General features: G+C 38.8%; 1 protein-coding gene across 1 annotated transcript in view; it reads left to right on the forward strand.

Annotated features, from left to right (window-relative positions):
• Positions 1–16,111, forward strand: part of cwc22 (CWC22 spliceosome associated protein homolog) — an 83,543-nt gene that overhangs the window by 46,100 nt on the left and 21,332 nt on the right. The window contains exons 13-14 of the mRNA XM_048598772.1: positions 20–136; positions 7,342–7,426. Coding sequence (XP_048454729.1) covers positions 20–136; positions 7,342–7,426 — 202 coding nt within the window. The remainder of the gene's footprint in view (positions 1–19; positions 137–7,341; positions 7,427–16,111) is intronic.

Here is a 16,111-nt window from a genome sequence, read left to right on the forward strand (position 1 = left end):
ATAAATGTCTTCCACATAGAAATCCTAGATGAAGGTAGCAGTGATTCTGCATCTGGAGATGAAGAAGCTGGTGATGATGATGCTGACGATAGTGACAATGACAATGACAATGATGAGGATGGAGATGAGGAAGAAGGTAAGAGGTTTATCCTTCTTAATTTTAAAATTGCCGGATTTGAGTTCTAGTATCTGAAAACTATCTAAGTCTCAAAGATTTGTTGTACTTGGCAACAGCCTTATTTACATGCATTGAGTTTTGGCATTTAATATTGCAGGAATCTCTGCTATGAGATATCAAATATTTATGTGTTCAGATCTTAGAGAACCCTCCAAGTATTTTTGTTTATCTGAAGATGATGTTCTTGTCATTCAAATCTGTTCCTAAAACATTGGTTCTGGTAAGGCTGTATTTATTTCCCATCTGTAGTTGCTTTGCAGGTGGTATCGGGTCTTGCCCCTGAACTGCTGCAGCATTGGGAGTGATGTTCCCAAATTGGTGTTAGATTGGCCATGCAAGATTTGAACCCAACAAAAAAAAGAGAAAGAGGAACAGAGAAAGGCTTTGATTTGTATCATGCCTTTAGGATGTCCCAAAGTGTTTCATAACAAATCACGTACTTCAGAGTGTGGCCACTGTTGCAAATGGGGAAACAGTATCTTATGATCAGAGCACTATTACTTAGAGCATGTGTTTCCATGAGCATTGTTGCACTTGTCTCTGACATAAAGGCATTAGGAATTAAGGGTTTGCTGACATATATCCCTAGCGTCCACTTTCTGGCATGGTTACCTTCATTGGCCAGGCATTGAGTATAAAAGTTGGCAAGTCATGTTGCTGCTTTGTAAGACTTAAGCCACATTTGGAGTACTGTGTGCAGTCTGGTCGCCACACTATAGGTAGGATATGGAGGCTTTGGAGAGGATGCAGAAAAGGTTTACCAGAATGTTGCCTGAATGGGAGTATCTTAGCGAGAAAGAGAGGTTGGACAAAGTTGATTCTTTCTGCTGGAGCTTCAGAGGTTGATGTGCGACCTGATAGAAGTAGCATGGATAGGGTGGATCATTGGAGTCTTTTACCCAGGGTTGGTAATGTCAGATGCTAGGGGGCATGAGTCTAAGGTGAGAGGGGGAAGGTTTTAAAGGAGATATGTGAGACTTGTTTTTTCCTAACGTGGCCGGGGGGCAGGTGGTTGCTGGTAGAGGAGGTAGTACTGTTTACAAAGCATTTAGGTAGACATGTGAACAGGCAGGGAATAGAGGGATATTAACCATGTGCAGGCAGGAAGTTTAGTGATCATGGACATGGTGCACCGAAGGGCCTTTTCCTGTGCTGCATTTTTCTTTGTTTCAGTGCTATGCTGCCCTGTCGTGACAACATGTGAAGGTATGGGGTCAGTCAATAACACATGCTGACAATTCTCAACTTGATTTCTCTTGACCCCTTTGTGCATCTTAGAGTCATACGGTATGGAAACAGACCTATTGGCCCAACTTGTCCATGCCAATCATGTTTGTAAACTAAACTCGTCCCATTTGCCTGCATTTGGCCCATATCCTTCCAAACTTTTCCTAATCATGTACTTTACCAAATGTTTTCTAAATGTTGTAACTGTACCTGTATCCAGCACTGCCTCTGGCAGTTCATTGCGCACACAAACCACTCTGGGGGGGGAAACATAAATGTTGCCCCATATGTCCTTTCTTCTTTCACCTTAAAAATATGTCCCCTAAATTTGAACTTCCCCACCCTTGAGAAATGACCCTTGCTGTTCACCCTCACCATGTCCCTCATGATTTTATAAACCTCAATAAGGCCACCCCTCAACCTCCCACTCTCCAGTGGAAAAAAGTCCCAGCTTTATAACTCAAACACTCCATTCCCGGCAATAGCCTGGTGAACCTTCTCTAAACTTTCTCCAGTTTAATAATATCCTCTCTATAATAATGTGACCAGAACTGCATACAGCAATCCTGTAGAGTCCCCACCAATGTCCTGTACAACCTCAACGTGGCGTCCCAACTCCTGTACTTAACTCGGAGACAGAAAGGACTGCAGATGCCAGATGTGAGAGTCAAAAAATGTGGAGCTGGAGAAGCAAGCAGGTCAGACAGCATCCGAGGAGCAGCAAAGTCAACATTTCAAGTTGGAACCCTTCTTGAGGACTTGACCTGAAGAAGGGTTCCAACCAGAAACGTTGACTTCCCTGTTCCTTGGATGCTGTCTGACCTGCTGTGCTTGTCCAGCTCCACATTCTTTGACTCCCACACTCAGGTACTGTCTAGGCTAGTATTTATTGCCCATTCCTAATTGCCCAGAGGACAGTTAAGAGCCAGCGATGCTGCTGTGAGTCTGAAGTCATTTGTGAGGCAGACTGGGTGAGGATGGCAGGTTTTCCTTGACAATCGACATGTTTCATGGTCACTGTTAGACCCTTAATCCCAGGTTCTTTATTGAATTCAAATTTCCCCATCTGTGGCAGGATTTGAACCTGAGTGCCCGAACATGAGCTGAGTTTATGAATTATATTCTGTATTATACACTATTATAGTGATAATGCCACCAGACTATCATCACCTCACAATATATCAATGCCTTGGAGGAAGGAAGTGAATGTACTGTCACCAAATTTGCAGACAACACAAACATAGATGGAAAGGCAGGTTGTGAGAGGGATTCAAACAGTTTGAAGGCAATGATAGGTTAAGTAAGTGGACAAAAAGTTGGCCTATGGAGTATAATGTGGGAAAATGTGAAATTGCTCATTTTGGAATGGAGAGCAAAAGAACAGAATATTATTTAAATGGAGAAAAACTGCAGAAAGCTGCATCTTTAAGGGATTTCGGGGGACTTGTGTACAAAACACAAAGTTGGCACTCAGGTGCAGGATGTAGTCAGGAAGGGTCATGGACTATTCGTCCTTATTTCAAGGGGGTTGGATTATAAGAGTAGGGCAATCTTAGTGCAACTGTACAAGATGCCGGTCAGACCATATCCAGAGCACTGTGAGCAGGCCCGCTCTCCCTATTGAAGGAAGGACATAGTTTCACTGGAGGTAGTTCAGAGAAGGTTCACAAGGATAATGCCTGGCATGGAGGGATTGTCTCATGAGTAAAGGCCAAACAGATTGGGACTCCACCCACTGGAGCCTAGAAGAATGAGAGGTGATCTCATTGAAACATAGGATTCTTCAGGGGCTTGACAGGCTAAATTTTTTTTATTCAATCATGGAATGAGGGTATTGTGGCTCGGCAGCATTTATTGCCCATTCCTAATTGCCCCAAAGGGCAGTTAAGAGTCAGCCACATTGCTGTGGGTCTGGAGTCACATTTGGACCAGACCAAGTTAGGGTAGTAGTTTCCTTCCCTCAAGGACGTTAGCGAACCAGATGGATTTTTCTAACAATCGACAATGGATTCACAGTCATCATTAGATTCTTAAATCCAGATATTTATTGAATTCAAATTCCACTAACTGCTGTGGCGGGATTCAAACTTGAGTCCCAGAACATTATCTGGGTCCTCAGATTAACAGTCCAGGGATAATACCGCGAGGCCACTGCCTCCCCTATGTTGATGTTGAGAGATGACCTATAAATTCTTCCAGTTAATAATAGGAAATTCTAATGCTGGCATTCTACTAACTGGCTTGTTTGCTTTTTGATGTACACGTTTAATTACTGCAGTCGTTTTTTGAAATTATAATAATTTCACTATTTCAAAGCACAAGATTTAAATACAACTCATTGCCAAATGCGTTTAGAAGTAAAGTTTAATCAAAATGTGACATTGGCTCTGTTTATTATTTGGCATATGACATAGGAGCAGAAGTAGGCTATTCGGCCCCTCAAGTCTATTCCTGTTTTCAGTGAGATCATGGCTGATCTGATAATTGTCGAGTCGCATGTTCTTGCCAAATCCCCACAACTCTAATTTCCATAATAATTAGAAATCTGTCTAATCTTTGAAGATACTTAAAGACCCAGCTTTGACAACCATTAGCTGTAAAGAATTCCACAGATAGACTACCCTCCGAGAGAGAAAGATCCTTCTGTTTGCTGTACCAAATGGGCAACTCTTACTCTGTGATAGCGCCCTTTGGTCTTAGCCTCTCCCACACGGGGGAACAACCTCTCTGTACCTATATATGGAATGAACTGCCAGAGAAAGTGGTGGCATCTGGTATAACTACAACATTTTAAAAGGTACGTGAATGGGTATATGAATAGGAAGGGCTTAGAGGCACATGGGCCAAATGCTGGCAAATGGGGCGAGATTTATTTAGGATACCTGGTTGTCATGGATGAATTGGACTGAAAGGTCTGTTTCCATGCTGTCCAGCTCTATGACTCTAAGTACCTCAGAATCTTTTATGTTTCAGTAAGGTCTCTTCGAAAGCCTAGTGAGTACTGGCTCAACCTTCTTGATCTTTCCTCAAAATTCCTCAACTCTCTGAATCTTCTCTGCTTGTGATACCAGTATATATCTCCTTAGATAAGGGGAACTGAAGTGTTGATAGGATTCCAGCTGTGTGCCTTGTATAGTTTTTGCAAGATTGCCCTGTTTCTTTTGAAATAAAGGGAAATATTGCGTTTGCCTTCGATATTATGCACTAATCATGGGCAATTGCTTTGTGTGATTCATGTGCTGGGCCCCTCAAATTCTTTGGTGCTGCAGCTTTCTGTAGTCTTTTCATATCTAAATAATAGTCATTTCTATTCTTCGTGCCAAAATGGATAACCGCACATTTTCCAACATTATTTTTCATATGCCAGGTTTTTGGTCACTCACTTAATCTGTCTATGACCCACTGTAGACTCTGTGTCATCTTCACTGCTTGCCTTCCCAACTATTTTTGTAATCCGCACATTTACCAATAGTATCTTCACTTTTATCATCCAAATTGTTAATCTATTTTGTAAATAATTATGGCCCTAGCACTGATCCCTGTGACAGCCCACTAGTCATCAGCTGCCATCCTGAAAATGCACTCTATATCATAACTCTGTCTTATATTACTATGTTACTAGTATAACTAATGTACTATCCCCAACACCATGGGCTGTTATCTGAAGTAGCCTTCTGTGCAGTACTTTACCAAATGCCTTTGGAATCATGTACTGGTTCCCCTTTAGCCATCCTCCATGTTACCTCAGAGTATTCTAATAAATTTGTCAGGCATGATATCCTCTTCATGAAGCCATGCTGATTCTGCTTCATGATATTATGACTTTCTAAATGCACCATTATTGCATCCTGTGTGATGTATTCTAATATTTTCCACAACGGCACATGTTCAACTAACTGATGTTGCGTTAGCTGTTTTTGCCTCCCTCCCCATTTGAGTAAGGGTATAACTTTAGTGGTTTTTCAATCCTGTTGGATTTATCCTGAATCTAGGGATTTTTGGAAGCATAGTTAACATTTAACAGTTTTTTAAAAAACTGTTTTTCACATTAATTTTGTATTGTCTACTGCCCTTAACTTCTGATCTTATTTTCTTGTGCTTATTTGTTTTCAAGTCTTATTTTTATTTTCCTGATCTAAGAATGTTGTTGTTATACGTTGAGATTTTACATCTACTGACTAACATAAGATTTGAATTAATTTAAATTAAGATGTTGCAATTAAGTTTTGTTTACAAGAGTTTGCATTTATGGAGTGCGCAGGCTTTTGAAAATCTGGATTAGTTTCACTAAAGCAGTGAGCAAAATTGTCTTGTGTAACACATGAGCTCAGAAGTAAGGGGATTCATTAAAGCATTCAAGCAATCTTTGAGAACTGCCTGGAGTTTGTACAGTGGAGGACAGGAGTCAGATTGCTTGGATACTTTTCTGGCCAATTGCCAAGCACCAATACCTAGAGAAGTATTGGAGCTGAAGTCTTTGGATACCTTTCCAATCTAGATGAATTTAGAGTGAAAATTTGAGACAGAGAAAAATCTCACAAGGTGACAGTCTCCTAATTTCACAAATTTGCTATTCCGTGGAGAGAACATCACATAATACAAAGGATGGTGTGACATGTTCGTTTTTCAGTTGCAGCATCCATTCTGGAGTCAAAATTGTTTGAGTCCATATATTGCATCTAACACTTCAGTTTTTTTTGCAGTCTTGGCCAACAACGACATTGCTTAAAAAGAAATTTGAACCTTCAGTTTAAAGCTGAAACAATAACATTGCAAAATTTCACATTTTTCAGTTTTTACTTCAATAAATGACTGCAAAAGTTCTTTGATCTAAACACTGTTTTCTTTTTAATAGTTAAGTTAGACTATGGGGATAAAAGTTACACTTCTGTATTTAACACATACAGCCACCTCCACGGAATTAATCCTCAGAGCAAACAGTCCACAGTATCTTCTTTTTGCCAAGTTGAAACTTTGTCTATCACAAGATGTTTTCCTCTGCTTTTGGAGAGTTCCTTAAATCCACTAACAGCAGTGAAGTCTGTTCCAAAAATTCTTCATCTTCTGTCTGTGCCAGGGCAAATTTGCTGAAATCTTTTTAGATAGCTGCTGAATGCATCTCTTTTCGGGGACAACAACTCCCTGTTGCAACTGGCTGCAGTTGCTTGCAAAGTCCAACAAGCTTTTCTCTCTGCTGCTCAAACAACCATTTCTGTTTATTCACAGATTTGTAGGGAAGCCTGTAATTTCATCTCCGAGATAACCCCTTTCGCCCTCATCCCCGTAACAGTAAGCCTTGCATTCAGCAACAAATGATAATGGTGTATCTTTGATCCCAACTCCCTTTCATTTTAGAGATAAATAGATAATTTCCAGCACAAATGTTTGAACTGATCGAGTAACACTTTTTCGGGATTTTGGAAGACTGTGTATCCAGGGTAAACTTGATCACAGTTATGCTTTTCTCCAAACATAAATACCTTTCGCCTGCTCGGCAAAAGAGTCTCTTCAGCCTTCTTTAGATCTAAAATAAACATATGATCTAGATTTATTGTTAGGCAGACAGCAGAATAGATCATATATTCTTAATTTATCATAATTCATAAACATAGTCCGAAAGCATAATCATTTAAAACCTTGTTATCACAACATTTCCATGAATAGCTTGCTTGTCAAGGATAAGATTGAACAGGGATTATTTTGCTGCAAGGTATTCATATCAAGCTCTTGGCGCATTGATTGTGCAGTACATGTGGAGTGTTTTCACACTGTCACTTTACATCAGAGTCAGATAGTACTGTGAGACAAAAGCTGTCTTGGTTGCTGTGCTCGGTCTTATCCATTAAGTGGCTGAATAATTCATCAAGAGATTAGCTTGTGGACTAATTTGGATCTTAAATTTGAAAATGACTACAAATTATTTCATTTTGTTTTAGGGGAAAAGAAACTAACTATACATGACAAGACTGAAGTAAATCTTGTTTCATTTCGTCGTACAATTTATCTTGCTATTCAGTCAAGGTAAGCAGATTTTTCAATCCTTCTGAAAGGCGAACTTGAAAATACTGCTCAGAGATAGTAAGAACTGCTGATGCTGGAGGAAGAGATAGCACAGTGTGGAGCTGGAGGAACACAGCAGGCCAGGCAGCATCAGAGGAGTAGGAAAGTTAACATTTTGGGTCATGACCCTCCTTCAGAATTTTTTCCTGAAGAAGGGTCTCGACCCAAAACGTCAATTTTCCTACTCCTCTGATGCTGCCTGGCCTGCTGTGTTCCTCCAGCTCCACACTGTGTTATCTTTAAAATACTGCTGTTTTTGTGCAATCGGCATATTAAATAGATCTGTTTGAAACAAATGTTGATGGTCTCAACTCTGTCTTTCCTTGCAAACCCATGCGTAACGCTTTAAGATTTTAGAATGTGTGCAAGGAAATATGAAATGAGTAATTTAACACATTTGAGTTAGACGCTGCTGATGACTTCCAACTGCCATGCCTGGAGAAAATGCAGAATTCCTAATGTTCATACAATCTGGTTTTGATTTAACAAAAATATTACCTTGGCAAGAAATGTATGCCATGGTTTGTGTGATGAGTTTATCATCTTCCTGTTGAACTCTTTTTTTGTCACATCTTTGACTGTGATACTTCTCACAGTATTTGGTGTTGCTGTAGTTAATGGTTTTGCTTCAAACATTCCAAATGACACTAAACATAATAACTAAATAGACATAAAAATAATCTGACATGACAGTGGCTGAAGTGAAAACCTTAATGGGACAAAAAGTGATAGGTGACAAATTCTGCATTAATTTTCTATGTGCTGTACTATTTCTGCATCATTTGTTTAGCTGTTAAAGAAATAATTTAACATTGGAATTCATAGGCTGGAGGTCTAAAAGTAGAAACACCAATACCTGTTTTTAACATCTGGTAGATGGAGAAATAGTCTAATACCCTGATGAAGAAAAATTCACATCATGCATTTCATGACCACTGGATGTCCCACTTGCTTCACAAGCCAAAAATTATTTTGTGGTCCCACTACAAAATGTGGTCAAGGCATATATGTTGGCCAGAGTGCAAGAGAGCTCCCAGTTCTAATGTGCATATTGTGGACTCATTGATGTTACTTGATAGGGCAGTAGGAAATTAAGTTTAATCCATCATGAGAATCAGTGTAGCTATTTTGCTTTGAATTCAAGTCTGTGCTGATGGTTCTGACCCAATTGCCTTTTAATTGAGATGTGTGTGTGTAATGCTTTTGCCAAGACTATAACTGATTAAATTGGTTTTCCTTCAGGAGAAGACCTTAAAATATAAGTCTTATTGGAACAGCAGTAGGCCATTTAGCCCTGTGAATTTGTTCTGCAATTCATTGATATCCTGGCTGATCTGTGTTTCTTCGATGTGTGGTCTGTGTTTCTTGGCCCATATCCTTTTAGAGATTTTGATCAAAGGTTTAAAATCAGTTCCACAGTTCTTTCAACCCTTTGCATAAAGAAGCGTTTGCGAACATCCAACTTGGCTTATGAAGATTCTATTCCTCATCGCCTTGACTTGTTCACCAATTGAGAAAATTCTTCCTCCTTTCAAATCCTTAACAACTCCTGAACAAAAATATAAATTGAGTCACCCTTTAACCTTGTATATTCTAGAAAAAAAATGTGGAGCTGCAATGTCCTTATTTTTAAAATTAATCAATCTGCCTTTTTGATTCTTTTTTGCCCGTCACCAAAATGTTTCTGATCTCTGTACATGGAGCCCTAACTCTCTTTAAATCCTCACCTGATCTTAGCTTTTCACAACTTAAATAATACTGGGATCTATCCCATTTTTCCTTCGATATGGATAGCCTTATTATTTGTAATAACTTTGCAATAGTTTTGCCCAATTACTTAATCCAACAATGTCTTCTAAGTTGATGCTGCTATCTTGCCTCCTTAGTAGTTCAACAATCTTCGTATCGTTGGAAAACTTGGATATGACTCTTTTGTAAAGTCAGCGCAGTTAGAAATATAACGGACATTTAATGCCCCAACAGAGATCCTTAAAGAATCCTTGTTTTCTTCCAATTCGTGTACTTCTCATTGCTCCACTATCATTAATGATCTTGCAAGTTTCTTGAAAAGGACAAAAATTTCATTTCTATATGTCAGTTTTATTTAACAGTATCTTGTTTGGGCCTAAATGTATTCTGGAATTTCGTAGGAATTGCTCTCTTAAGTATTGCTTTATCTGCTACTCAACAGTAGACTTCCTGTTTGTTCAGATTGAATTTTAAACATGTTATAATGAGAGGATTAATTGCTCGAATCAACAAGTTGCACTGGAAGGTTGTGTTTGGGTGCAGGCTCCTAAGTTCCTGTGCCAGAATTGGTTCCCAGAAAGATTTGAAGGTCAAAAAGTCTCTTGGGATTAAGTGCATTGTATAGCTTCATGACTTTGTTCTGAGTTTACAGTGTTTAGTGAATGAGTAGTGGTATAAGCCAATAAATATGTTCAAATTGTCTTTCAGAAAATCTCTTCTATTCACTTGCCTTCGTTGTTTTAATGACTATTTTGGGCATAATGTCTGATAACTAGCTTCTTCCATTTTTGTTAGGGGAAAAAATGTCCCTCCTGTTTTCCTTGGGCTAGCAGTACATTAAAGATTTTGATCTTGAGAAGGTTGTTTTCATGCCTGCCTCATTTCTTAATGTTAACTAATTAACAAGCAGATAGAATATATTGATTCTTTCATTGAGAATGGCCAATGGTTTAGCTTGGTTTTAATGTCTACAAAAATAGGCTACTTAGTGCTGCATTTTTGCAAGTAGTTTTGTGGGGTTGGCATTACAGCTTGTTTTCCCACTGAACCTGATTAGTATCTGTGATCAATGGTTCACACTGCAATCTTTGCAAATGCATTCTTGTATAAAATTATTGGTGGCTTATGGAATTGAAGTTGCTGCATACGTTGTGTTGCGAAGTTCGGTAGAGTACTTGTGGACTGGAAGACAGGACGTTAGAATTTCATGTTTTTAAAATATTGATGTTGTAAAATGATAGGGTGAAGGCAGTGTGTGGTCCATTTAAAAGATATACTTTTTCTAGGCTTGGAGAGAAAAAATGTCTGTGGGCAGCATCTGGGTTTGCAGGTGCACTGAGCATCTTAATTGTAACATTTATATGAAAAGGCTATCCTGTTAGCAGGCAAAGCAGCATTTTTACCAAGACAACAAATTTGAATTTGGCCAATTAATTTAAACCAGGCACTTCGATACTAGAAACCAATCAAATTTAAATCTGATGATTTTGACAACATGTTCTAAGAAATTGATATGTCATCAAGGGTATAAAAGATGACGGCATTTGGAAAATCGGGAGAGAACTAACTGCCATGTGATAAGAGGTCAACTCTCTCAGCTCTTCGAGAAAGCATCATCTAATTACCAAAGGTACCGTGGCACTGTTAGCTAATACTCCAGACAGAAGAATTCACAGAACAGTCTTGACAGAAGATCAACAGGGAAGGCACAGAACATTCGGGAAGACGTAATTTGGCTATAATTTCGAGGGATGCAGTTCTAATTTTTTTGTGTTTTGGTTCGTATAAGTGGGACTTGTATTTATTGGAACCTTGTAATTGTTATTATTGAAATAGCAAGAACTGCAGACGCTGGAGTCAGAGAAAACAAAGTGTGGAGCTGGAGGAACACAGCAGGCTAGGCAGCATCAGAGGAGTCAACTTTGCTGTTCCTCTTATGATGCCTGGCCTGCTGTGTCCCTCCAGCTCCACACTGTTATTTTTGGAGAGAAAACAGAATTAGTGTTGAGCCCAGTGACCATTGTCTGTTTGCTTTTGTAGAACGATAGCTAGCCAGAGGTCATAGATATAGTTGTTAAAAATAAACCAAGAGGAAATATGTTTAGAAAGGTAAGTTAAGATGTGAATCATGTTACCTGAAAGAATGGTGGAATCCAATATTATCGGAACTTTCAAAACACAATTGAACATGTCCTTGAAACTAATTTTGGTTGTTATGCAGAAAAGTTAGAACTTGACACCAAATGGGCAGCTCTATGAACTGATACAGACCAAACAGCTGCCTGCCCTGCTCTAAAATTCTATGCTTTGAATTAAAGATTAATACAGTTAATTAATTATTAGCAAGGATTTATGTTAATTGAAAAGAGGGTATACTTCACTTTGTGAAAGATCGTAACTTATGTTGCTCAACTTTACAGCATTGAAAGAATTTGTAACCTTAATCACAGGTGGTTCTTATCTGGGAGTCTTCTAAAAAGAAGCCTTGTGTAGTTTTATATCTTTTAGTGCCTCATTTGTTAAATTATTCTATTCATTTATCATGATATAATGCTGTCAGTATGCTGCGCATACTATTTGACAGTTCTGTTACTTTTGAGTGTTGCAGTCTGGTAAGTTATCCTTTTCCAGCCAACTTGGTACAGCAAAAACCAACCCCTTGGCATAACCTTGTTTCCTCACACAGAACGACAATTAGCTAGGGAAAATATTAATGTGCAAAATGTCTGCCATCAGTAGTGACCACTAAAAAAAGGTGGAGATAATCCAACAGATCTTTTGAGATTAGATTTAAAATTTTAAGTTCTAAATATTAATTTGAGTACTGACTATAATTTCAGTAATTTGGCAAGAATTCAAATTGCACGTGGCTCATCCACAAGCTTGTGTCAAGTCGAGCTTCGAGATGAAACCAAATGAAAATTGGAGAACAAGAAATAGTGGCGAAAAGTCTTTATTTTACAGTTTGCTTGCTCTTTACCTGGTCTTGTGAAAGGCATTGAAAAAAAATTGCAAGTTAGCTCCAGAAAAGCTGTAATTATTGTGCTGTCTCTGAACAAGTCTGCTAGCTATTTCATCACAGCAGCCAAACGTGTTTTCATTGTTCTTAGGCTGCATTGCGAAATCCTGGAGCATTTCTATAGCCTTGGTAGCTTCAGGTAGGAAAGCAGGCAGGTAAATCGGTAGGCATTCATCAGATTCTTTCCGGTACTCAAGGTGACAATCCTACTTTTTCATCAGTTGATACGTTTTGTCTACTTTCCTAAACCATGTCTCAAAAATTCTGGAGGAAATCCAGATGGCTTTATTTACCTAATACTGTGTGGTTAGTGCCTTAAAACTCTCAAAGCAACATGGCTTCTTGAACTTTCGTGTCTGAAGAAGCAGCCACACTTAGTTGCCATCCATATTCTCGGACCATAGCAGTGACACATTCTTTGCTTTTCTTTGCATTCCTGTTTCTTCTTTAAGGTAAAAGATGGTAAAACAGATCAGTTTCACCTGCACTAAAGATGTCTGTTGGCACAGTGTGGATGAGACCATTTTGCAGCCTTAACTGCCGACCTGTCTGTGGTTTTGTGTTCCCATATGGCCTAACTCCACTCTTCTTGGTTGGTGAGAACGCTAGTTCAGCTAACCCACAATTCTTGTTGTGCCAGGAGGGATAGTTGATGATTTTGTCACAAACTGAGTTTCAGGTTATTCATATTTGACGCATTACAATTTCATTACAAACAACAGCTTTGAAGCCTGAGGAGTGCAAGGCTGCTGTATAACTGGTCTAAAATTTAATCATGCCAGTTGGGAATTAAGTTACGAGTCACTTTTTTGTATAGCTGAAGCTGAAATTATCTTTATGATGAGATAGGGAAGTGAAGTAAAGAATATCTAAACATTTAGTAAAGTTAACATGTCAATGGGGTAATTTGGATCACAGAGTTCATGAGTGAATGGTTAACTTGTACAGGAAGACAGTATGGATGAAGAAAACAAAAAACAAAGAACTGCAGATGCTGGAAATCTGAAACAAAAACAGGGCATGCTGGAGAAAGTCAGCAGATCTGACAGTATCTGTGGAGAGGAAGAGGAGTCAAAGTTTTGAGTCCAGTGACTGTTCTTCAGAACCCAGTTTGAAGAAGGGTCACTGGACCTGAAGCATGGAGAAAATTTTGACAAATGTAGGGGATCTCTGCCAGATACTGAAACCATTAACATTTGGAATTCAAACCACCGAGGAGAAGTAAATCTCATTCCGTTCTTGTACTAAACAGCAAACAAATGAATTTACTGTAAGGCATGCCAATAACGTCTTGTTTAGTTCTTGAGTTTGTCGAGGAAAGCTTCCCAGTCATTCTGATTGTTGCCATTGATTGCTGATGCATAAATCTTTCACCTGCTATTTCTTTCTTCTAGGTTATCTTGAATTCTTAAAAACTTGTTACAAATGAAATACAATCTGTAAGGAACAACTTGCTATTCCTGTTAAAAATTTATCAGTTGAATGTTAAGATTGCATGATAATTTTGTGAAGCTCTGTTAATTTTGATGTTTAATTCATCTTTGAGGCAATTTAAATGTGAACTGTGACATTTGTCAATAATTAGAAATGCTTTCCTTGCCTTTTTAGCATTTCAATGTTGGCATGTAAGGACCAAACATATTTTGCTATTGACCAATGCTGGCCAGTCTCTGAATGTCTGCCTTGTTAATGCAGAACTTTGAATTTGTTCCTTCTTTGAAATCAGTTTCATGCATTCAGTTAATACAAGAAGTTTGTAATATTATCAAAACACGAAATGTATTGTTCAACCATCCCATTGTTTGACAAAGGATGATCCAAGTTTATTGTATAATCTGTGTTTTAAGTGGCATCATTACCTTTCATATGCTTTGCTCAGTTGTTGTATGAAGAATCTACAATGAGAAACTGAGAATTAACTGAACAAGCTTTGTTCTTCCACCAATGTCATACTATGTGTTGGACTCAACCTGAGCTAATTTATACCTTGAGATGTTCTGAAAACTTGATAAGCTGATTCTCAAACCTCCAGAAAACCTCTATAATGCTGTGTTTCTTTTAACTTGCTGTTGTAGTGCAGATGAACAGCCTCAAACGAAACATTGCTGCATATTTGTGTGATAATGTATAGTTTGTTTTCTTTTTGGTTGGGTAGTGCTGGCAAAGACCTATTTGTTGTTTTAGTGCTGGTGGGCCTTCTTGCTGCAATCTCTGCAGTCCTTCGCTACTACTGAAGTTAACATACTGTAGGATTACACAATTCTGGTCCAGTGATGATTGAATGATATGAGAGAGAGAATAGTGTAAGATTTAGTGGAAAACTTAAATGTGCTGTTTACATGCACTGGACCTGTCCTGCTGCTTTGGTGCAGTAGGAATATCGAAATAAACATGGTGCCTCCTTCAAGGTAAGTTCATAAAATGGCACATAAATCAGACATATAAAGGTTAGAGTTAAAAATCAAATCATTGGGACTACTGATCAAGCAGGCTCCGCTGTCCTGGACAGTATGGAACTTGTTCAGTGTTTATTATCTGCAGCAATCCTGTCATTGCAATATACAGCATTTCATATTTGTGGTGTCGAATTTCTCCTTGGAGAATGTTGTCCTGTATTTCTGCTTTCATCCATAATGCTGTTATTTTATTATTTTCACTTGGAATGACTGAAATTGCATTACAGAAGTTGTTGATCCAATGCACCTGGGCTATTAGAAGGTCTTGAACTGCAAGTATCAACTCTGTTCAGTATTGATAAGTTTTGAAAGCCAAACCTTGAAAACATCAAGATACGTTACAGTTCTAATGGTGTGAATCAGGTGCAGGGTCTTCATGTGCAATTAGACAGGTGGAAGAATAAGAGGAAAGCCCAAAAATGGTGACAGAATACTTGATTCCACGTTATTTTGAACAGATGGTGAGGACGTCAGCTTCCGACATGGCATAATTTTGAGTGGTTGCAAAAATATTTTTATTTCTTTTATAACGTAGCTGTCACATGTCTGCTAACATTAATAAACCAAATCAAAAATTGAAAGCCGATTCCAATGTTTTCTTAAGTGAAACAGGGAAGGTATATTATGCATTAAACACAAGGAATATTAAAAAAAAAAGCATGCTGCCTCAACGCCAGGGACCTGGGTTTGATTCCAGCCTTGAACAATTGTCTGTGCGGAGTTTGCATGTTCTGTGTGGGTTTCTGCCAGTGCTCCGGTTTCTTCCCACAGTCTAAAGATGTGCAGGTTAGGTAGATTGGCCATGGTTAATGCACGGTTACGTGGATAACTTGGGGGAGTGGGCCTGGGTGGGATGCTTCTTCGAGGGTCATTGCAGTCTCAATTGGCCGAATGACCCCCCTGCACTGCAGGCATTCTCTGATATCAACCACAGACTTATAAAAACAGGTCAGTTAAGTGTGGGTGGACATCTGTACAGATAGGGAGTTAAAAGCATTTGCAGTTTAAAGTTCAAAGTCTTTGAGTTGCAAGAGTGAAATGTGAGTCCCAACAGCGTAGCTGTTGTCCTGTTTCCTCAGGAGCGGCATAGCCAGTGGATAAATCCAGTGAAGGTGGTTTTCCAAGCTTCTTTCTCAGTGGCAATAGCTTTTAAGTTTGAGAGAGAGATTGGGAGAGAGGAACTTGCACTAACAATGTTGTTATCAGTCCATGTTAGTTTCTGTTTCATTTCGCTCAAAGGCTGCTGTTGATACACAGTTTCTTTGCAAATGCTCCTGTCTTTGTTCTTCTTTTCTAACTTCCGAAGTTCTTCAAAATATTGTCATTACTATTTAAGTAATTGCTTAACTTGGCCATGCTTGGATTTTCACTAAATTTGCAATCCACTGTTGCATCCCATTGAGGTGACAGCAGGACAATTTT

The sequence above is a fragment of the Rhincodon typus genome, chromosome 7 (genome assembly GCF_021869965.1).
Source record: "Rhincodon typus isolate 14 chromosome 7, sRhiTyp1.1, whole genome shotgun sequence".
Lineage (NCBI taxonomy): Eukaryota > Metazoa > Chordata > Chondrichthyes > Orectolobiformes > Rhincodontidae > Rhincodon > Rhincodon typus.